Source organism: Misgurnus anguillicaudatus, chromosome 11 (genome assembly GCF_027580225.2).
Source record: "Misgurnus anguillicaudatus chromosome 11, ASM2758022v2, whole genome shotgun sequence".
NCBI classification, from domain to species: Eukaryota; Metazoa; Chordata; class Actinopteri; order Cypriniformes; family Cobitidae; genus Misgurnus; species Misgurnus anguillicaudatus.
The window spans coordinates 31,773,075-31,797,731 of NC_073347.2; the positions used below are offsets into that span (position 1 = coordinate 31,773,075).

The window sequence follows — 24,657 nt, forward strand, 5'->3', positions numbered from 1 at the left end:
GCATAAATAATATCTGTAAAATGATAAAGATGAAAGTTCACTGCCAGGCGATATATTTTTGCGATATAGTCCCCTGCCATTTAAAGTAACAGGGCAGTGTGTAATATCACTACGCCTGCTGCCGCCATGTTACGGCAGCAAAGTCCTTGATTATTACGCAAGAATGAGAGTATAGTTCCTAGCCATATCTGCCTAGAAAATCGTAGCTTTTAATTTTCTGTCGGTCTTAGTACAGGATGTAACTACAGAAGAGTCAAGTTTTAAATAAGAAAAATATCAAAACTCTTTGGTTATATTTTAGCACGATGCTAATGGTATAATTAGATTCAATGGATTATGCTAAGCTATGCTAAAAGTGCTAGAGCCTCACCCGGAGATCAGAATCAAATGTTTAACTCTAGGGGAGCTGGAAAAATAGCATATTTTCAAAAAAGTGGAATGTCCCTTTAACACCATTTTTAAACACCATTTAGGTTCCCTGTTATATGGAACTCTGGAATTTTTTCAAATTCCCAGTTTATTCCCGTTTATTGCCATTAATTTCCACGGAAAGTTCCCAGCCTTGAAAATTCCAAGAATTTTCCAACCCTAGACCCAACACATGAATATTCCTTACTTTTGAGCAGGTGTAGGAAAGTGTAGATGAAGCGTCTGGCATACTCCCGATCTTTCTGTATGGGAGATCCCATGAATACCAGCCGATGCTCGAGAGGAGAGTTGGTGAGCTTCTCCATCTGTGTCCAGTCGAATTTCTGTCCCGTCATGACGATAAACATAACTACATTTCGACATCTACACAGTTTTGACACATAATCAAGCTGAGCTTTATTCAGATGCTCGGAGTCTTCTCCAAAAACAGCTACAACCATTCGCTTCTTTCGCTGTGTCTCGGCTTTAAGGAGGACGTTAGTAATCATCCATTCTAAAGCGAACTCAGGATGGGACGTCCCACCCACTTGCTTCAGTGCATTAGTGATATGTCTTTTCATCAAGCTACGATCCCTAAATTGAGTGAAACTGAACTCCTCGTGGATATAAGAGGAGCCGTAAATGGAGCTCTGCTGGTAGAAGGCCAACCTGGTCTTCCTGTCCGCAGTGTGCGGGTCGCTGCTCATCTCAATCTGGTCCAATAGAGAAAGCGTGAGCTCCTTCACTCCAAGATACTGTTGAGTGTTTAGGTCAGCCGAGCCATCCATTAGCACAGACAGGTCCAAATCCATCTGCAGGGGTTCCGGCTGCAGATTAATACCACACACTGGGTCTGGTTTACATCGGTCTGGTGAGAGGAAATAAACAATGTTGCTTTCAACCCCACACCACTGTCAAATTTGCATAGTCAGGAGTTGCTTATTCAGGCGTGAATAGGATCGTACATTGGCGTGTCTTACCAAAACAAATGATGCACCGTTTAATGCGATCGACTCCCTGTCCATCAACAACGATGTAGCTTCCTGTGTCATCAACCTGAGAAAAATACGATAGAGTTAATGACTATATGAGTCATGCATTTGTTACTACCTGAACCGCCTGGCGCACGTCATTCGCAGGACGTAAAGCTATCACGCCGAGGCCGATGTCCGCAGCCCGAAGCTCCAGCATTGCCGTGGCAGTGCTCAACGCATCTCTCGATGGCCCGTTTGTGAAGAACACGGCCACCTTTCTCATCAGTTGGCCCTCACGGACGCGTTTGAAGATGTTTCGTGCCATGAAGCGCATGGCTTGACCGATGTCTCTGACTTTTGCCGTTCTCTCCAGAGGAATCATCTTAATAGCCTCCTCCAGGGTCTCCTGCTTATGGTGGTCTGAGAAGCGGATGAGGGACTTGGTCTCATTGCTGTATGAGATCACGGACACCCGAGCTCCCCACGGACAAGTTTTCTGGGCTATGTTAATGTTCTTTAGTAAGGAGATGGCAGCGGTTCGCATTTGTTCAAAGGCCTGATCGGTCACACCCGTGGACATGTCCAGAGCCAACACCAGCTCTGTGGGGTGAACTGGACACTGGCCTCTGTGAGCTAAAAGCAATGTTTAAAAAAAACAGTAAAGGACAAGACTAAAGATTAAATGAAGAGTTTATACAGAACAGAATTTTAGAACAATATCAAATATCATTCAGAGCTTACATGTCTGTCTGTCTGTGTACCCATCCTTATATTCGTCGTCTGTCTGTCTGTCTGTCTATCTATCTACCCATCCATCCATTCATCGTCTGTCTGTCCACCCATCCATCCATTCATCTATCCATTGTCTGTCTATCTGTCTCCATCCATCTATTTTCTGTCTGTCTGTGTGCTATCCATTGTCTGTCTAATTGTATGTCTATCTATCTATTGTCTGTCTATCTATCTACCCATCCATCCATCATCTGTCGTCTTTCTGTCTGTATGCCATCCATTGTCTGTCTATCTGTATGTCTATCTATTGTTTGTTTGTCTATCATTCAACTCATCTATCTATTGTCTGTCTATCTATCTACCCATCCATCCATCATCTGTCTGTCTATATGCCATCCATTGTCTGTCTATCTGTATGTCTATCTATTGTTTGTTTGTCTATCATTCAACCCATCCGTCTATCCATCCATCCATCCATCCATCCATCCAATCCATCCATCAATCCATCATCTGTCTGTCTATCTATCTACCCATCCATCCATCCATTGTCTGCCTGTCTGTCTATCAACCCATCCATCAATCCATTCATCCATCATCTGTCTGTCTGTCTATCTATCTACCATCCATTGTCTATCTGTATGACTATCTATTGTTTGTTTGTTTATCATTCAACCCATCCGTCCGTCCATCCATCCATCAATCCATCATCTGTCTGTCTATCTATCTACCCATCCATCCATCGTCTGTCTGTCTGTGTCTTCCATCCATGGTCTGTCTATCTGTATGTTTGTCTATCTATCTACCCATCCATCCATCGTCTGTCTATCTATCAACCCATCGCTCATCTGTCTGTCTGTCTGTCTGTCTGTCTGTCTGTCTGTCTATCTATCTACCATCCATCCATCCATCCATCCATCCATCCATCCATCATCTGTCTGTCTGTCTGCCATCCATTGTTTGTCTATCTATCTATCTATCTATCTATCTATCTATCTATCTATCTATCTATCTATCTATCTATCTATCTATCTATCTATCTATCTATCTATCTATCTATCTACCCATCCATCCATCGTATGTCTGTCTTTCTGTCTGTCTGTCTGTCTGTCTGTCTGTCTGTCTTACATCCATTGTCTGTCTATCTGTATGTCTATCTATCTCTGTATTGTCTGTCTATCTATCAACCCATCCATCAATCCACCATCTGTCTATCCGTCTGTCTATCTACCAATCATTCATTGTCTGCCTGTCTGTCTGTATGTCTATCCATCTATTGTCTAACTATCTACAATCCATCCATAGTCTGTCTGTCTTTCTGTCTGTCTGCCATCCATTGTGTGTCTGTCTATCTATCTATCTACCCATCCATCCATCGTCTGTCTTACTGTCTGTCTGTCTGTCTGTCTGTCTGCCATGCATTGTGTGGCTGTCTATCTATCTGTCTATCTATCAACCCATTTATCATCTGTCTGTCTATCTACCCATACATCCGTTGTCTGTCTGTCTGTCTCTCTGTCTTTCTGTCTGTATGCCATCCATTGTCTATCTGTATGTCTATCTATTGTCTGTTTGTCTAGCATTCAACTCATCTATCTATTGTCTGTCTATCTATCTACCCATCCATCCCTCATCTGTTTGTCTGAATGCCATCCATTGTCTATCTATTGTTTGTTTGTCTATCATTCAACCCATCCGTCTATCCATTCATCCATCCATCCATCCATCCATCCATCAATCCATCATCTGTCTGTCTGTCTATCTACCCATCCATCCATCCATTGTCTGCCTGTCTGTCTATCAACCCATCCATCAATCCATTCATCCATCATCTGTCTGTCTGTCTATCTATCTACCATCCATTGTCTATCTGTATGTCTATCTATTGTCTGTTTGTCTATCATTCAACCCATCCGTCCATCCATCCATTAATCCATCATCTGTCTGTCTGACTGTCTGTCTGTCTGTCTATCTACCCATACATTCATTGTCTGCCTGTCTGTCTGTCTTCCATCCATTGTATGTCTATCTGTATGTTTGTCTATCTATCTACCCATCCATCCATCATCTGTCTATCTATCAACCCATCGCTCATCTGTCTGTCTGTCTGTCTGTCTGTCTGTCTGTCTGTCTATCTATCTACCATCCATCCATCCATCCATCCATCCATCCATCATCTGTCTGTCTGTCTGCCATCCATTGTTTGTCTATCTATCTATCTATCTATCTATCTATCTATCTATCTATCTATCTATCTATCTATCTATCTATCTATCTATCTATCTATCTACCCATCCATCCATCGTATGTCTGTCTTTCTGTCTGTCTGTCTGTCTGTCTGTCTGTCTGTCTTCCATCCATTGTCTCTCTATCTGTCTGTCTATCTATCTATCTCTGTATTGTCTGTCTATCTATCAACCCATCCATCAATCCACCATCTGTCTATCCGTCTGTCTATCTACCAATCATTCATTGTCTGCCTGTCTGTCTGTATGTCTATCCATCTATTGTCTAACTATCTACAATCCATCCATAGTCTGTCTGTCTTTCTGTCTGTCTGCCATCCATTGTGTGTCTGTCTATCTATCTATCTACCCATCCATCCATCGTCTGTCTTACTGTCTGTCTGTCTGTCTGTCTGTCTGCCATGCATTGTGTGGCTGTCTATCTATCTGTCTATCTATCAACCCATTTATCATCTGTCTGTCTATCTACCCATACATCCGTTGTCTGTCTGTCGGTCTGTATGTCTGTCTATCCATCAACCCATCCATCCATCATCTGTTTGTCTACCATCCATCCATTGTCTGTCTGTCTGTCAACCTTTATTGTATATCTATTAACCCATCCATCCATCCATCCATCCATCCATCAATCAATCCATCCATCAACCCATCGTCTGTCTGTCTCTCTGTCCGTCCGTCCATCCATCCATCCATCCATCCATCCCTCATCTATCTGTCTATTTTTCTCTCAGTCCGTTCATTCATCCATCTATACATCCACTTTATGTCTGTCCACCATCCATTGTCTGTCTATATATTTTAGTTTACAATGACATACATATCAGTCTATAAAATCACATAATTTATTCTAGTTCAATACTGGCGAATGAGGAATGTATAGTTGCATACCTTCACAGCAAGCTGTTGACAATAAAGACAAAAATAAAGCATTAAAAAAAGCTACAGAAGCTGCTAGAGTCTAGATTTTAATAACTTGAACTATATGGATTTTAACTTACCACAGTTGTCTCGAATGTACTCAACCAGTTCACATTCCTATACAATGAGAAGCAGAAAATAAACAAATAATAAATGCTTACAGCCTAGAGTAATATGACACGGGATCAAAATGATATTATAGTAACGTGAACCTACAGGCATTGGACTGATTCCGGGGGGTCCCTTCTTGCCCTAAAAATATATAAATATGCATAAATTAATACTAAAGCAATTACTAAGAGAAAATAATTTCATTAGGTAATAAATAGGTATATGTTGTCAAAATTAATGATAAACATTGTTTATCATTAAAGTGAATCCCACTTTAAGTCATTTTAATTCAACATCCTTTAGGTTTTAAATAATGATATAAATTGTGTGGTTAATAGATCACAGGTTAATCAAATATAAACATGCTTATAAAGGACATGTGTATATGAAAATTCAACTAATATATAAAATATCAAACAGAAAGACTGACTGTGTGTCCATCTATGCCTGTTTCCCCTGGAGGACCTGGATTACCTGGATCACCAACATTTCCCTGATAACATTAACAGATTTACATCACATCAATACACGCACATATACAAATGATTCCTGTATAGATGGCAGTGCATTCATATCATTTATAATACACATAACATGAATGTTTTGTTAAATGTAAACATAAAAATGAAAATAAAGGAGTAAAAATCAAGTGTACTGGTGTTCCTGGATAGCCTTTGTGTCCTTTACTTCCACCGGATCCTTTGGCACCATCCTCACCCTATTATTATTAAAACATTGATTATTATTTTTTGATATATTTATACTGTATCTGTGTGTGTGACCCATGCTGTAAAAAACAGTTAAAGTCATTTTTATTGTGATTTACTGTTTACATAAAATTGTCTGACATAATTAAATCAAATCATCATTCGATTATGAGACTTTAACCTGGATTTTACATGTATGTGTCTCAAATATATTAACATAATATTGTAAGTGATAGATCAGCTATGAAAACATTTAGCTTGAACAAACCTCCAAACCAGGAAAGCCGATGTATCCAGGGGTTCCCTAAAAACAATTTTTATTTGTGAATTAATTAATAACCTCACAAAGTAATCAACTACGAAATGATTAAAACAGAAATTATGTCAAGCATCTGCAGAACATGAAAACAGATATTTTTTAAGTAAATTAAAAGTACCTTGTTTCCTTTAGGTCCTACAGGTCCAAATCCAAATGCTCCTTCCTGACCCTGTTAAAATGAACACATGAAGTGATGAAGTGTTTCTTACAGATTCAGAAGAACGTTTACTCGAATTAAAACATATCAGAACCAGAAGAAAAGACTGACTAACCGGATGTCCCTGGAGTCCTACTGGTCCATGGTCTCCTTTGATCCCTCTGTCACCTGGTAAACCCTAAAAATGTTAAAGATGCATACAATTAAAAGCATGAGGACATGACTGATCTACCCTGGACCACCAAACCTTAAGTCTTAAGTTGCATTGTAGCAATAGCCAAAAAAATATTTTTCTCTTATGATATTCCAAAGTAAACATCATGTTTCAAGAAGGTATTTTGTAACTTTTCTTACCGTAAATATATATAACTAACATTTAAAAAAAATTGTTGGAAGGGACATAACTGACTGTGACACTCAAGATGGCTACCAGGTAAGCAGTTCTTATTTTTCCTCTCCAGATAAAAGTTAAAATTTTGTTTGTCATAGTACCTAGACAACTTTTTATTTCTCATTACCAAAACATGAGTTTGTAAATGCATATATTTAATGTAATATCATGTTGCGGTAATGATAATTTTTTATAATTATAATCTAAAAATGTAAATAATTCTATAGGAAATATTTTTTAAATCCTCTAAAAATAATGGTTATAGTAAGTTCAGACTTTAAAGGGGTCATAGCATGAAAATGTTAGCATTGCCACTTTGTAGGTTGGAGCAAAAATTTGTCGTTTTGGGTGTGTCTTTTAAAATGCAAATGAGCTGATGAAGTGCAAACACTGATCACAATGATGGTGGTTTGATGCAATTCAAACTCAATTGTGCTGTCAATTATTTTTTCTCTCTTTCTTTCTCTCTGCTTGAAATGGCAGTGCTGTGGTTGGATAGTGCACATTAAGGGGGCGGTATTATTCGAATAAGATATCCTTATGACATCATAAGGAAAGCCAAATTTCAATGACCTATTTTTGCTCACACCTACAAAGTGGCAATGCAAACATTTTCACGCAATGGCCCCTTTAATCTTATACAGTATGTGCAAAAAAAATTCGCTTAAAGGGATTTTAAAAATTCTGATGCTAGACACCTAAATCTGGATTTCGTGAAAATCACCCACTCTTTTTAAGAGTGTAACAATTCAAAACAACCTATTACCAAACTGCAACTCCCTATCAACCGTTTAGATAGTGCCTAGCAACTACTGTACCAACCACATCCTACTCATTACCTAGCAATTCCCTATCTACTGTAGTACTCTTTAGCAACCACAAATGCTTTAACCTCTAGACTTCTAGCAAGCCTTTAATTTTCTAGCAAAGCTTTGTCAGAACTAAAATCAAATAATCCTTTTATAGATAAATCTGATAAAATCAAATTTATTTACTTCAGTTTGAAATCCTTATGGACAAAACATGAATGCATGAGTTTTACAACCCCTCGGTCCTCTGCTTCCCGGCCTTCCTTTTGACCCTTCAACCCCAGGCAGGCCAAACGGACCCTATAAGAAAGCATCACAATGACATTAACAATGATATACTATGGCATCTTTCTGCATTCAATATTAAATTATGCGTGACACATGAAAATACAACTATATCTGTATCTGTCTGATATCTGTATGATTAGTCTTATTTCATCCTTATGCCTGGCTCACACTACAGGATTTTTAAAATCCTGGCAGATTATGAAATCTGGTTGCAGCACACACATAAAGAGAATCTTGTCAGATATTCTTTGCTCAAATCCTAAACATGCTCACACTACAGGAATTTAAAATCCTAGTGCATCACACAGTACAGGATATTATTAGGATTATCTTGCCAGAGCAAGCACTTCACGTCACCTCAGGAGAAGAGTATATAAAGGAATGAAGATTATGACACATTTATTATGATTTATTTTTAAAAATTTACAAAGTAGCAGCTTTCTTTTTGAAATCTATGCGATTTCTCCTCCTCAACTCTTGTTTATGAGGCAACGATCATGATATGTTTTAAGGATGTGTTATGCAGGCAGTGTTTGAATGCATACTGTAGATGTGTTCACAATCTAGCACCAACTCAAGTCTAATCCTAATGCAAGATTTATTTCAATTTAAATACATCTATTTAAAAACATATTTTAAATATAATTGGCTAGCCTATATATCACCTTTTTTTGCACATTTAGGAGTTACTTTTAAGTGATGTAGGCTATTTCTATCAATGCTCTGTTTTCCTGTTTCTTCCTAACAATAATAATATTATTGTAGGTTTATAAGCAAATGACTGATGCTTGGTTAAACTTTATTTTGCACTGTTGTTTGCATTATTTAATTCCACTGTATATATACTGCTCTGCAGTGATATTATTTTTAGCTATATACTATGTAAATTCTATTTTTGTTGTTTATTATTCTGAGGCTGCTGGTCTTTGAGAGCTTCTAAACTAATTTCATTATAGTTTTATGACAGTAACGTTTCTATTTTATTCTAATCTATTCTATCTTGGAGTGTAGTGTCTAGTGTTAAATTCAGTATTTAAATTACCAATGGTTTTGGACAAATATGTAATTTAATGTAAAACGTTGTAAGTCTGGATATGAGGCGCATCAGATTCACAAGTGTGCGGTGTTTCGGTTTCTGTGCGTTTGTGGAGCACGTCACAAAAAAGAACTGAAAATCGTCATATCAATTTAAATTCGTTTTGTTAATATGCTAATTAATATTTAAGTGCAACATTTTCGTGTATGCCTATTTATTTTATAAAATTATCCTCTATACACAGAATAGCTGCAGGTACATGATGTGACTGACCATCATCATGTTCTGTTGTTTTTAAGATATTTTAGATAATGTTTATAAAAGAGTGAACAACGTGAATCAAGCAAGGAATTCATTTCGATATTTAAATCGCCTGTCTGCCCCAAACGAGCTGCATTTGTGGCGGAATAAAAGTAGAATGAAACATTAACTTCCACAAACTATTTCTCCGGCTGCGCTACCCGTACTGCAGCTTGTCTCGCGGTCCCGAAAGCTGTCAATCATCTCCGTCTCTCAATGATTACGGTGAAAGTACTGGCGTAATTGTGCGGATTTAAAATCCTAAATATCAAACATGTTTGATAAGATCGGGGCGGCCCCGATTTGCTTGAGAGAATATCGGAAGGTGTAAGTTTAGACTTTTAAACGTCTTACATTACAGGATAATCTGGGCCGAACTTCGGAGCCGATCAAGGTCCATTGCCCGATTTTCCCTCGGCTTCTCGGGAGGGGAAAATCGGGGTAAATTCGGCCCGATTATCCTGTGGTGTGAGCCAGGCATTACATGAAAATGATTGATTGTTACAAGTATATCAGAGCAGGGCTATAGTGACCCACCTGAACTCCAGGTAAGCCTGGTTCGCCTTTTATTCCTTCCGGCCCAGTAATACCATCTGATCCCTGAATAAGCAAAAAAATTATACAAATAATTTATTACTATGTGAGATTAAATCTGTTGTGTGTTTTTTAATATGTCCAGAAGTCCTCCCCTTTGTCCAGGGTAACCTTGAGGTCCTCGCTGCCCTGGGTCACCTCTTTCATCTGAAGTGGCACCCTAAACACACAAACACAGTTTACAACACAAATACCAAAGGCAGAATATAACGCAACGTAAAAAATGTGCTACATACTGGAAGTCCTGGTTGGCCTCTTCTTCCAGGAGCGCCCTAAAAATATTTGAAAAGGTAGAGAGAAGTTATTTGAAGGTTGAAACATTCACACACTTTCTTGAATTAATTAACATTTCACACCAAAAGTCAGAAAAATTGAAGAAAAAAAACACACCCTGTGTCTTTAAATTTAGTGTGATGTTGTATTTCGTGTTATTTTCTATGATAATCAAACAAATTTGCCAGTGATGAGCATGAAGAAGCTACTGAAGTACAACAGCATCACTTACTGGGTCACCGATATCTCCATCACCACCTGGGGATCCATCAACCCCCGCGGCACCCTGAACACAGAATACAAACATGATAACATAAAGCGGATACAATTACTAGTCTAATTCCTCCTATCTGTTATAAACAAAAAGAGTTAGGCAAACTAAAATTAAATGTTACATTGTAGCTTCCACCTAGATTTCAGCTGTGCACACTGGGCTTTAACTTCATGAAGTGCATCATCGGGACACTTTTGTAAACACGACTAAAAAATTGCTAAACATGTATTAGAGATGCACCGATATACAGTATCAGCCAATAATCGGTATTGGGCAATAAAAGCACTATACAAAGAAATGTGACTTGTAATTAAAATTATTGTTTTGTTTTTGCATGCAAATACAATTTTGCATACAATTCAGCAAATGCTTTAAGCTCAAAATAACTGTAAAACCAATAAAACCTACATTGAGACAAATGTGTCTAGAATTTTAGCTGGTAGCATTCAAAGGTACTGTTAGCTTAGTGCATCTGTGAGCTGTTAAAGTAAACACAGATACAAGTAAACATCTGTAAATATTTGTGTATTTGGCCCTGAAGTATAAACTGAATTGCAAGAAACACAAATATGCTATAAATCCTACTTTCGCTGATCCCACAAAACGGATCCTGATCTCCTGATCCTCTCCATTTTTATTTATAATAAAGCAAATGTTTGCAATTTTTCAGTTATCCGTTCACACAGTCATACAGAAGGATGTGTCTGAGACAGAAATATTCTGACATTCCAACGTAAACACAAATCGTGTTAACATTTTCCAGAAGGAATAAGGAAAGGCCTCTCACCGGGGGTCCCGCATCTCCTCTCTCGCCCTTCGGACCTCGAATTCTGTTGTCTGGTCCTGCTGAGCCCTGTCATGTAAACACAGATTCATAATATGAAGTCAAGTCAGATTGTTTAGATATCAGACAGTCTGTTTTATACACAGGAAAGACTTACAGGATCTCCTCTCAAACCACTGTGGCCCTTGGGTCCAGGTGGCCCCTTCAAACCTTTCATACCCTGCAAAAATACAAGCTGAAACATGTCTGACATACAGTATTGGTACAGTTTCTTACTGATCATATTAACTTAAAGCTATTAAAAGAAAACAGTAGGTGTGTGACGGCTATAATTACAGCATTGCCTGGATCTCCTTTAGGTCCTGAAATCCCATTCGGACCAGTGTCACCCTGAACAAAGCAAAAATATACAGTAAACAACGATTTTGCAACAAGGCACAATTTGGTGATTCTTGCGAAATTAGACTTATGAGTTGTCATGAAACATTTCAATAAAAAAGTAAATGCAAAGTAAGAGTATCAAAATAAGAAGCATACAGTTACAAACATCTATTCACGTACTATTTTGTTATTTTTTCCACATTTAAGGGGAAAATTGTCATTACCGCAACGGTTTTTGACAGGGAAATATTTATATTTAAAAAATAAAAAAAATAAAAAAATAAAAAGCTTCAGTGCATGTTATACTATAAACATTTACAGTAAAGAAACATGTGGTATTAGGTGATCATTTGTAAATGTAGAGACAATAATAAGGAATATAAATGTGTCCAAGAAAAATGTTCTCATCCTCCACAACAATTTTCAATCATTGTTAAAGCCCTCAATGAACTAACATTTTCAAAAAAAAAAATTGTTGGAAGAGACATAATTGACTGTGACACTCAAGATGGCTACCAGGTAAGCAGTTTTAATTTTTTCTCTCCAGATAAAAGTTGAAATTTTGTTTGTCAAAGTACCTAGACATCTTTGTAGTTCTCATTACCGAAACATGAGTTTGTAAATGCATATATTTAATGTAATATCATGTTGCGGTAATGATATTTTTTAATAATGATAATCTAAAAATGTAAATAATAAATAAAAAAATTGGCTTCAAGGGCTTTTTTTTTAAATCTGATGCTGGACACCTTCTAAATCTGGATTTTGTGAGAATCACCCAATTGTGAAACGCCCTATACAAATTATTATGGTGCTTTCAAAGCGACATGCAGAGGTCCATGTACTTCAGAAACACCAAAAATTGAGAGTTCAGAACAGCTTAGCAACTGCATAATAATACCCTAGCAACCACCCAGTACAGCATCCTTACTTTAAAGAGAAATGAAGTAAAGAGCAATAAAATAAAGATGTGACCTGTTCTCCATTAACTCCATCGAGGCCGTCCTCCCCAGCTTCTCCCTGTCAAACAGAGGCCAAAGGGTCAAACGCACTTTTTAGACGTGTTTGTAAAAGTAACAAACAATCCATAAATAAAAAAAAACGTATGTTTACAGTTGTTTATGACCCTAAAATAACAAAACATCTGTAACTAAACTGATCTACTACCAAACTGATCTGAACCATTATTTTACCAGTCTGTTTTTGAGAGCTTGATCAGATAGGGTATTACTGCATGGTAAGGTTATTTGTCTGTCCAGGTAAAATCTAGATTGGGATGTTAGGTGTACACTGCTTTTAAAATTATAGGAGGCGAGGAGAAACGATCAGTACAAGACTTGTTTGATGCCTCAATTTTAAACCATGCCAAGAAAATTGTTGGGGACGAGACTATATCCTAAATATCCTAAATGCTAACTTTGAAGTGTTATCATCAGGAATCTAATCGACTTAAAAATTCATTTGTTCCCACTGCAATCAAAGCTTTAAAGAGAGACAAAATTCTGTGAACTGCCATTGTGTCTTTTATGTATGTATTTATTTTCATTTATTTTCTATATGTTTTTTAAATGTGTTGTGTTGACAACTGACATGCACTATGTTCAAAACAAATTTTCCAGTGATGGGACTAATAAAGTATAAAGCAAAGTAAATTAAGTAAAAAATACTACATAAAACCATAGTAAAACCATTTGAACAAGTATCTTTGGCAAAGTAAAAGCATCCTTAATAATTTATATAATTAATATTGTGTTTTAACAAAGCATTCTTAAAATTAAAATAATTCTAATAATCTTTCAATAAAAAAAATAAACCAAAAAATGTTAGGGCTGACTTTTAGCATGCTGTATTTTAGGGCAATCGCTGCGTCTTATTTAGTAACCTGCAATACAGTTTAAACATCAGTGAAATAGCGACACACTATGAGGCGGACGTTATACAGAAATATTTTAAGAGATTTCCTCGTCTTTACCTGGTTTACAATAAACACAGGGTTCTCACACCTTAGTTAACTTCAAATTCAAGAACCTTTCAAGGACTTTCCAGGTCCAATACCCTCAAATTCAAGGACTAAATGTAGGGACACATTTTAAGTGAGAGCAAGGTTACATTGTGTTACCTTTAAAGATACATTGTTACAGTTCACTTTTGAGGAAACTCACGCTGTGTCACTGCGGTGACACTTTGGGGATGCCTCCAGGGGTAAGTGTGTCTGAATGTGTATATCAAATTCAAACAATTGTGAGGCTTAACAACTAATACAGGGTGAGACGGGAGCCAGGAAGTATATCGCTATCTGAAATATTGCTGAAGACGGCGTTACAGGGACGCAGGAAGTATGGCAAGGGAGACGCAGCGTCTCGTTCCCTACTCAGGGAACAACAGTTACATACGTAACCCGAGACGTTTTCATGTGTCAAACACAACTATGAAAAAAGGATGTTGGTATGAATTAACATTCGCATACAGAAGATATAAGCATTTAAAGCGAACAGTTTAGCATGTGTGCTTAAAAAGTCGAGAATTTTATGATATTATCCTACACTACACAAGGAATAATACGGATTTTTTTCCAGAAAACTTCTTGCATAAAATAGATTCAAGCACTTTCGGGACCTGTATATTTTCAAAAACTTCCAAGGGCCTTGATTAACAAACTTTCAAGGATTTCAAGGACCCGTGGGAACCCTGTAAACAGTTCCTTTTTATACCAGAAATACATCAAATTATAAGCAGGGCCAGAAAAAATATGCTGACTTTTCAATTTTTTTTTTTTAAATCTGTTGATTGCTTTCAATTCCAGATTTACTAAACAGGGCGAAAAAGCCTGAGTGTGCAATTCCAAAAAACTGCCGATGGGAGTGAAATGTTTGTGGATAATTTACTAGCAACGTGCCAGTTAAAGAACAAAGGCGCAATTAATTTAATTTCCATAATGACCAATTTACTTTTTGTTTACAATACAAGTGTAGTTAATCTCTAAATACATAAAACTAAATAGTAATTTAATCATTTCAGACCTCTGAATTAAAATGAACCAACAAATAATGTCATGAGTATTATACAGAGTAATATTTTGTATCTAAAATGACATGTTTACAGTTTTATATATTTTATCAAAAGTATGTATGCTTGTCAGTGATGGGTGCTATTAAAATCTGCGGGAGTGGATTTTGTGCGGGTCTGATTATAACTCATTACTCACTTTATTTCCAGGGTGGCCTCGCTGAGCCTGTTGAAAAGAAAAAAAAAATGAGAAGTGTCTTCTGCATTCTGTACAACTTTACAAAACAACCATTCAACTGCTCTAACTGTATGTACAAGAACATATTTTGCTATAATTCATTGTAGTCTCGCAAACTAAGATAAATCCAAAAAGTCAAAGCCGAACATTGCATTATGATTGATGATAAATCACACTTAGCTTACCTTGACTCCTCTGATTCCAGGGCAACCTCTATCTCCCTTAGTCCCATTTATCCCCGGAGGTCCTCTTTCACCCTGCCGAAAGCAAGATGGGAATGAAAGACTATTTATCTATAGTATATACTGTAAATCATACATCTGCTCTTAAACAAGCTCTATATCATCAGAGACACTGCTATGGATGGGGTCATAGGGCAGAATTGTATAGCCTACAGTACGTGACATAAAACAGATCTTATATCGGCTAAACATCAACCTCTGAATAACAACGAACACCAGTCGTTATATGTCAACATTGTGTGAAATAATAATCTTAATGATCCAAACTTATCAGTGAGTTTTACTTACCATAGGGCCCTCATCTCCAGGAAAGCCAGGGAAACCTCTCTCACCCGGAAAACTCTATAAAGAACAAAAACAAAATAAATTTGCTAACTTGTATCCTCTGTGAGAAGAAGGCAAGTCCATAATGCATTGCTTAAAATTCAAGACAGCTCACCAGATTCGGAAACAGATGATGTCTGTGTAATTTCAATTAATAATGTGTAATTACCTTTTCACCTGGGGGACCAGGAGGACCTCTTGCTCCTGGTTGACCAGTGCACGAACATGATATATTACAGCAAACTCTCAGAGCAACAGATTGCTAAAGCGGGAGAAAAACAAAGTGTGTGAATCTAAAAGTACACGGCAATTACAATTTTTCAGATTTTTGACACAAAAAGTAACAGAAATTATAGAAACTAAAACATCTGCGTTATGAATAGAGACAGTGTCGGCGCCAGAGAATACAGAATGAGGGGGCCTCCTGTTTTACTGTGGGGGCACCTGGTTCATCTTATTATTATTTTATTATTATTATTACTACATGGCACTGTAAAATGCTTGGTACTGATTGGTAGTGTTGGGGGTAACGCATTACAAGTAACTTGAGTTACGTAATAATATTACTTTTCTGAAGTAACGAGTAAAGTAACGCATTACTTTTTAAATGTACACATTAATATTTGAGTTACTTTTTCAAAAAAGTAACTCAAGTTACTTTTTTAGTTTAATTAATTTGATTAAAAAATATGTACTGAATTAAACTAAACGTATGCACTCTCTGTGCCTGTGTGGAAACAGTTTGAGTCAGAAACTAAGATGGTAGGCCAGAGCTAAACATTTTTGTGATGAAATATGCAATTTCTGAATGCAGAACTTTTCAGTCATAAAAACACCGGCAAGGCCTGAAAGAGATCAAGCTTTAGCCAAGAAAAAGTAACGCAAAAGTAACTAAAAGTAACGTAAGCATTACTTTCCATGAAAAGTAACTAAGTAATGCAATTAGTTACTTTTTTTGGGAGTAACTTAATATTGTAATGCATTACTTTTAAAAGTAACTTTCCCCAACACTGCTGATTGGCCAGTCGCAACATTCAAAGGTATTTTATTCCTTGAACAACCGCCTGAAACACAGCCTCACCCGGGTACTGCGAGCGAGACATTAACAGGGACAGATTAATACCTACAAATGAATACAGTATAAATATGCATAATTAGTAACGTATATAAGATTGTATTTCCAATTATTAAACCGAATGTTCGTCTTTTAACTTGTTTTAACGCATCTGGAAACGTTTTCCCAGAAGGTTTGTATTTTTTTTAAATAAGCTAATAACAGACATCAAATCAAAATGTTATGTCTATATATTTAATCATATAGCAACTAAGTTAGCTGTGAAATTAGCGGGATTCTTACAGCCAGCCACGTTGTTAAATAAATCCCTCACTATAGTAAAACCATAACTTATAAAGACGTTAAAGTGCAAGACTGGATAACTCACGCAAATCATAAAGACCAGTACATAACCAAATAACAGCAAAAGAAAACAATGTTACTGATATCTAACACCAGAATGAACTATGCGTTTTACCTTCAGAAGATCTGCAGGCGACGAGAGGACTTTTTTCAACTTTTTAAGAAGGTCCTTTTATTTGTCGCGAAATTTCTTCGTCTTGCTCAAATGCCAAGACTTACAAGTATACATTATTTAGACAGAAAACGAGTTCTCACGCATGACGATTGAGCCCCCGAACGTGACAGTGGCTGCGTGTATGTAACTGGCTGACTATGTTAGCATTGCATTGTGGGTTAGTATTTTAATTATTATTTTTTATTAATTATACTCCGAGTTTTAATCAGTATTCATTGTATAACCAAATGTATTTGCAGCACATTTTTTTAATTATTAAGTTCATTGTTATTTTAAGAAGTAAGGGGGCACAGTGACTCAAGTGGCCGGGCCAGGCCCCCTAGGGCCCGCTCGTGGCGCCGACACTGAATAGAGACCAAACGTAAAAACAAATTATTGTAATATATAAACCATAAAATGCTAACCATTTTTCAAATGTACACAAAAAAATTTGATTTGTATCGATTATATATATATATTAAATATATATATATATATATATATATATATATATATATATATATATATATATATATATATAAATGTAATATTTGTTGTTAAAAAGTTGGACAACTTTAAAGGTCATTTCACATTATTTTGATATTTTGCATCCTCAGATTACAGATTTTAAAATAGTTGTATCTCGCACCAATATTGTCATATCCTAATAGCAAATCAATGTAAATAATTATTTATTCAGCTTTAAAAATGTACACTAATTATTCAAAATGGAAGAAACAACAAAATACTTGAATGTGAAATGCTTCATATTGAAATCAAGACTAGACAAAGCTATTTTACATTAAGAAGTGAAGGGTTAACTCTTAAATGGTTGACATTTAAATTTTGTGTCTTAAGAATTTTTGTAAATCGCTGTAAGTTAATGTAAACTTTCATCTCCTGTAGACGTTTAACCAAAATAAACTCTGTGCTGGGAAAGTAAACAGCGTCTATAAGCATTTTTTGATACTTACAATCTGTTGTATAAGAGCGTTTCCTATATTCAGCATGTTGATGGACAGTGGCTGCATGTATTCGAACCCTCTGCCAAACTCCAGCAGGTGAAAATCCACGAATCCCTCCAAAGACACAATCAACAGTGCACTGATGCCTGGATTACAAACAGGAACAAAGCACATGTTTACTGTTGATTCAACAACTTACTTAAAGGGACACTTCGGCCAAAATGATATTAAACCCATGATTTACTCACCCCCAAGCCAACCGAGACACATATGTCCATCATTTTTCAAACAAACGCATTTTCAGTTATTTTAGAAAATGTCTTAGATGTTTTAGTGAATCAAATGTAAAGTTACAGGGTCCAATCCTTTAAGTCCAAAAAATGTGCATCCATTCTTCACAAAATAAATTAAAACTGCTCCACAATGATAAACAAATGTCTTCTGAGAGTAATCCGTTTTTTCTTGTAGAAATATCCATAGTTAAAACTTTATAAATGAAAATATCTAACTTCCGGTAACGCCACCATCTTAGTCACCCCCGCATTCAAGATGAGAGTGTATGCAGTTTACGGAGGTTTCTCTGCTGGTGCTCTGTGCCCCCGCCCTCCCAATTTGTCATACGCCACTAAGAAAAGTGCGTACACTACGCTGATACTCTCCCCTGGATACAGAGGAGTCTAAGATGACGGCATTACCGGAAGCTAGTTATTTTCATTTATAAAGTTTTAAATATGGATATTTTGACAACAAAACGGCTCGGATTACTCTCAGAAAACATTTGTTTATCATCCTAGAGCCGTTTGGATTTAATTTGGGAAAGATGGATGCTCATTTTTTGGAATTGAATAAGTGGACCCTGTAACTTCACATTGGATTAACTAAAACATCTAAGACCTTTTCTAAAATAACTGAAAATATGTTTGTCTGAAAAATTATGGACATATGCATCTCGGACGACTTGGGGGTGAGTAAATCATTGGTTATATTTTGGCCAAACTATCCCTTTATCCTTAGTTAAACTTATTCTTCACTTTACTAAGACTTGATGAGATTGTTACACTAAACTTCTTAATTTTTTTTAAGTTTGGAAAAAAGGACCTTTCAGACATTGTTGTATGTGGAATGATACTAATTAATGTCTTTGTGACAGTTTATTATTTAAAATGGTCTGCAAGTGTGCGTTTCACATAGGACCTTTTGACATGATTACGTAATACGTAAGGTCACGCTGGCCTGTCACACGGCTGGTGCAGGACGAGAAGTTGTGGTTTAAAAGTGCATATTTTTTCTTGCCGATTGTTTCGACCATTATGCCTTGGTTGGAATCGTTTAGAGCCCTTCGAAGCTGCGTTGAAAATGCAATTTTAAACTGCATTGACACTGTGAACTGTTAAGGTCCACTAAAGTACACTATATGGAGAAAAATCCTGGAATGTTTTCCTCAAAACACTTTTTTCTCGACTGAACAAAAAAGGACAAATATTTTAATCAGGATGTTTTTTATGAAAGTGAAGCAATCCTTTAATATTAACAAAATGCGTCACTGAAATTGATACGAATGGGGGAGAATGCAACGGTCAATATGGCCGATCTAGTTCTGCCTCCCAGTAAAAAAAGAGCCAATCGTCAATTGATTTAAAATGGAATTCTATGGTAGATGGACTTCGACAGGTATAATGCTGCTTTAACACCAGCCGCAGTAGAGGCGTCAAGCACGAGTGATTTCATTGTTAAGTCAATGTGAAGATGCGTTGACATGCATCTGGAGGTCTCGCGGCGCGAATGAGGCGTTTAGCATGGCGTGGTAGATGCGATTCCGCCTCATTCGCACGTCTAGTTTGGCAAATGCCGCGAATTGAGCGTTGCTGCGGGAAACGGGCGAGTTGAAAAATGTTTACTTTGGCGGAAAAACACATCGCGTTAACCAATCAGGAGCTTGCTCTAGTAGTGACGTGATAACAGGATGTGATCAAAGTCACAGAAGCCCCTCCCATGATGCGAATTTCCCCGTGCATGTCTTAAATGACTAGAATTTCACGCGCGAATGAAGTGAGTAAACTCAAAATGTTCAAGCGGCATACTAGATGCGGTAGACGCAAATTTGACGCCTCAAACGCGGCTGGTGTGAATCCACAGTAATAGGTTCTAACAAGACCTTGGAGGCATTTCAAATATGGCAGGGCACCGACACAACTTCCTTAAAAGAACTTTGGTGTAAAGCACAAATATATTTGATGGATAAAAAATCAATGTCTCAGATTAAAGATGGGCACATACCACTGGCTCTAAGACTCGTTGAACTCGCCATCAAACGCTCAATGCTGTCATCCAATCCATCAGTAAAGAGCATCATCACCTACAGTAGACAAAAACAAACAACTCAACTTAAGGTGACTGTATCTTGATTAAAATTTGCATTTTTAGCAGCTAAAATCAAATCAATTTTTTAAACTACTGTATCATGTTATAGGAGAAATACTGTGTGTGGAGTTCACCTCTGACTTTAATGACATACATTTTAATGTCAAATTGTAATTTTGATAAAGAGGTCATGATAATGGGGGATTTTAATGTAAATTGGGAGGACAGAGTAGTCAGAAAAAATCTTAAGCAAATAACAGATCGCTTTGACCTCACACAGGTAATTAAAGGCCCTACAAGAGTAACTCCATCAACTAAAACCCAGATAGACTTGATATTCAGCAATAGACCAGAAAGAATAAAAAAATCTTTTAATATGATTACAGGAATATCTGATCACAACTTAGTACTTGTCACGAGAAAATTGTCAAAAAAGAGATTTGGTGTCTCTAAGGTTAAAGACCAGGAATCATTTATAATACCACATAAAGACCAAGAACATTTTCAAAACACAGTGAATAATCTTAACTGGGATCCGTTGTTAGCTGGAAAAGATGTTCATGAGGGAAGTAAGATACTTTCAAATAAACTACAGTGTATTATAAAAAAATTCACTTGCAGATATACACATAGGAAAAGAAGAAATAGTCTCCCCTGGATTAATGCAGATATCCTTAAGAAAATGAAAGAGCGTGACCTTGCACTGAAAAAGGCTATTAAAACAAATCGGTCACATGATAAACAACATTTGGCTATGTTAAGGAACACTGTAATATCCATGTTGAGAAAGTCTAGGGCCAACTTTTTTATGACCATAATTAGTGAGGCAAGGGGTAATACAAAATTAGTATGGGACCAGCTAAAAAAATTAATGGGCCAAGAACAAAAAACAAAAAACCCTGTCGAACTAACGGTGGATGAAAAGCGCATTAGGAATCCAGCACAAGTAGCTACGACATTTAATTATTATTTTGTTAACTCCGTAACCACCATAGCCCAGAGTTTTAAATCTGTAGATATTGCAGTGTGCACAACCCCATCAACAGAATCTAGTCTTGTCTTTACTTGTGCCACAGAAGCAAATACGCAAGCAATAATTCAAAAACTTAAATCATCCAAAGCGAAAGATGTCCATGGAATGGACACAGCAACACTTAAAAAGTTTAGCGTATCATTAGCTAGTCCCATTACAAAAATTATGAATCAATCCATATGTCAAGCTGAATTTCCAAACATATGGAAAACCGCTATTGTATCACCCATCTTTAAATCAGGAAATCCACAATCTGTCTCTAATTATAGACCTATAAGTATTTTACCTGTAATGTCTAAAGTCCTTGAGAAGTGGACATCTGATCATATAAAAGACCACTTAAATAAAAGTTCATTTAATCTTCACCCACTACAGTTTGGATTCCGATCAAATCATTCAACTGAGTCAGCAAATTGCTATTTTATTGATAAAATCAAGTTATTACTTGACAGCAATAGTGTTGTAGGAGCAGTCTTTCTTGACCTTAGAAAAGCATTTGATACAGTAAACCATCGTATCTTATTGGCTAAATTATCCTCTTATAATCTTTCAGACCAGGTGTTAAAATGGATAAAATCATACCTCTGTCAACGCATACAAATTGTTCGTATTGGTAATAGTCAGTCTGAGTCCCTACCTCTGTCGACCGGCCTGCCACAAGGCTCCATATTATCCCCTGTTTTATTTTGTATGTATATTAACGACCTGCCACGGGTGTGTCCGGAGGCTAACATTCAAATGTACGCGGACGACACAGTTTTGTATGTACATGGAGCTTCAAAAAGTGAGGTAGCTGATAAGCTTACAAAGGTAATGGTTAAAGTCACAACATGGTTGAATCAATCGTGTCTACAACTTAATGTGTCAAAAACTGTGGGTATGTTCTTCACTAAATCATACAAGGCAACAAATGATGCAGATATCATGGTGTCAGGAGAAAAAATACAAATTGTCCAAGAATATAAATATCTCGGCATTTACATAGACAATAAATTAAATTTTAGATCACATGTAAAGCAAAATAGTAAAAAAGTCAAATTTAACTTAGCAAATTTTCGTTTTATTCGCAATTCAATGTCTATTAAAGCGGCCAAAACATTTATGCATTCAATGATTTTATCTCATTTTACCTATTGTTTAACGAGTTGGTCCCAGTCAAACTCTACTACCATGAAACCACTACAATCTTTATACAAACAAACACTCAAAGTATTAGATAAGAAACCAAAAGCCTTTCACCATTGCGGCATTTTATCAAAATATGATATTTTAAGTTGGGAAAATCTAATAAAGTTTTTTAATTGCTGCCAGGTCTACAAAATCTTACATGATATGGCCCCGCCACCCCTTCGTGATCTAATTAATCTTAGAACAACTAATCACAGAATTACTAGAGGAACTTCAAGAGGTGACTGTATTATTCCACACAGGAAAAGTGCTTTTAGTCAATCTGCCTTTTCTGTCAGGGCTTCTCAGGAGTGGAACACCATTCCGTCAAGTATCAGAGATATAAATACATATGGTCTCTTTCGATTACATCTGAAACGTTGGCTTATTTGTAATCAGTCCTGTCAACACTAAAAGTTCTGCTGTTGCTTGTTTGTGTTACTGTCGTGACTTGTGAAATGTTTTGTGTGATGTAAATTGAAATTACTGTAATGATTTGTAAATGAGCTTACAACTTATTTTTAGACTAGTTTACTATTTAATGGTTTTATCTCTTTATTTTAAGTTTGTTACATTAACAGTGCAAATATTTTTAAATATGTACTTTTTCTAGGGTGCCAATGTACAACTGGCAATCAGGACTACAGATGAAAATTAGCCATTGGCTAAATCTGGCATGTTACAGGTGTACTGTTGTTAATATGCACTGTCCTGGTAAATAAATAAACAATTAAAAAAAAAAAAAAAAAAATCAAACCTTACAAATAAAGACCTTGTAGCATTATAGTATTAAACATACAGTTCCAGGACCAAACTTGATGTCCAACTTTGGCAAACTGATGTCTTTGCTTTTTATACAAATAATGCAATACAGGAGCATAATTAATTATGGTGGTCATATTTAAAAGGGACATTTCAGAAGACTTTTTTAAGATGTCAAATTAATGTTCGTGTCCCCAGAGTGCGTGTGTAAAGTTTTAGCTAAAAATACCATATAGCAAGTTAAAATTGCCACTTTGTAGGTGTAAGCAAAAATGTGGCGTTTTGGGGTGTGTCCTTTAAAATCCAAATGAGCTAATCTCTGCAACTAAATGGCAGTACCATGGTTGGGTAGTTCAGATTTAGGGGCGGTATTATCCCCTTCTGACACACACGGGAAGCCAAATTTCCATGACCTATTTTTGCACATGCTTGCAGAGAATGGTTTACCAAAACTAAGTTACTGGGTTTTTCTTTTCACATTTTCTACTAGGTCGACAGAAGCACTGGGGACCCAATTATAGCACATAAACATGGAGAAAGTCAGATTTAATGTTATATTTCTGAGCATTATGAAGAAAGAGCAGTCCTACCTTTACTTTAGCATTTGAGGGGAGAAACTTTTCTCTAAAGGAATCTAAGAGGAACGTGTTGAAGGCCAAAGGTTCTGCGGGTCGCATTAACAACAACTCCCTGACCACATCCTCACTGTACGTCTTAAAATTAAAATCCTTCAGAACCCTGCCGTCCTGACCAGAAACCAGCCTGTAGCCAATTTTAGTTTCGATTTTGTCCTTCTGGTTGCAGCAAAGATCCGGCGACACAGAGACGCTGTGAATAGCTGCTCTGACCAGCATCTCAATCTGAGGTCTCAACAGAGGCTGCGTAATCTGCCGCTCGGACACGTCAAACCCGATCCCAATGTCGATATCACAAGCTATGCAAACAAAATGGAAACATTAATATATTTATTATACAATTCAAATTGGTCTCTAAAAGTATTTGGTCATTTATGTCACACTTATTTTTAACCCTTGTGGGTTGTTCCCATTCACTACCCTTTCGGGTTGTTCGTGTACAAAAAAGTCCACTGAATTAAATGGCTATAAAAATGTATCAGATTATTTTTTTCTAATTTTTTTTCATAAATTAATCAACCTCAGTACTGATCAAACCTACCAAATTTTTATAAAATTTCCATGATTTTAACTCTTTAATTGCCAAGTTCATAAGTGGTGTCACTGATTTGGGGGAAAAACACAAATTGACTGATTTTCAATTTAAAAAGTGAA

General features: G+C 36.6%; 1 protein-coding gene across 2 annotated transcripts in view; it reads right to left on the reverse strand.

Moving 5' to 3' along the window:
- LOC129416751 (collagen alpha-6(VI) chain) overlaps positions 1-24,657 on the reverse strand; it is a 48,169-nt gene that overhangs the window by 5,088 nt on the left and 18,424 nt on the right. For both annotated transcript variants that reach the window (XM_073873547.1, XM_073873546.1), the window contains exons 12-38: positions 23,959-24,302; positions 20,323-20,401; positions 18,055-18,191; positions 15,679-15,771; positions 15,474-15,527; positions 15,129-15,200; positions 14,905-14,931; positions 12,675-12,719; positions 11,655-11,708; positions 11,476-11,538; positions 11,322-11,387; positions 10,493-10,546; positions 10,224-10,259; positions 10,079-10,147; positions 9,931-9,990; positions 8,003-8,069; positions 6,685-6,743; positions 6,531-6,581; positions 6,362-6,397; positions 6,042-6,104; positions 5,817-5,879; positions 5,492-5,527; positions 5,356-5,392; positions 5,246-5,257; positions 1,519-2,015; positions 1,389-1,464; positions 617-1,276 (exon numbers count right to left, since the gene is read on the reverse strand). In XM_073873547.1, coding sequence (XP_073729648.1) covers positions 617-1,276; positions 1,389-1,464; positions 1,519-2,015; positions 5,246-5,257; positions 5,356-5,392; positions 5,492-5,527; positions 5,817-5,879; positions 6,042-6,104; positions 6,362-6,397; positions 6,531-6,581; positions 6,685-6,743; positions 8,003-8,069; positions 9,931-9,990; positions 10,079-10,147; positions 10,224-10,259; positions 10,493-10,546; positions 11,322-11,387; positions 11,476-11,538; positions 11,655-11,708; positions 12,675-12,719; positions 14,905-14,931; positions 15,129-15,200; positions 15,474-15,527; positions 15,679-15,771; positions 18,055-18,191; positions 20,323-20,401; positions 23,959-24,302 — 2,910 coding nt within the window. The remainder of the gene's footprint in view (positions 1-616; positions 1,277-1,388; positions 1,465-1,518; positions 2,016-5,245; positions 5,258-5,355; positions 5,393-5,491; positions 5,528-5,816; positions 5,880-6,041; positions 6,105-6,361; positions 6,398-6,530; positions 6,582-6,684; positions 6,744-8,002; positions 8,070-9,930; positions 9,991-10,078; positions 10,148-10,223; positions 10,260-10,492; positions 10,547-11,321; positions 11,388-11,475; positions 11,539-11,654; positions 11,709-12,674; positions 12,720-14,904; positions 14,932-15,128; positions 15,201-15,473; positions 15,528-15,678; positions 15,772-18,054; positions 18,192-20,322; positions 20,402-23,958; positions 24,303-24,657) is intronic.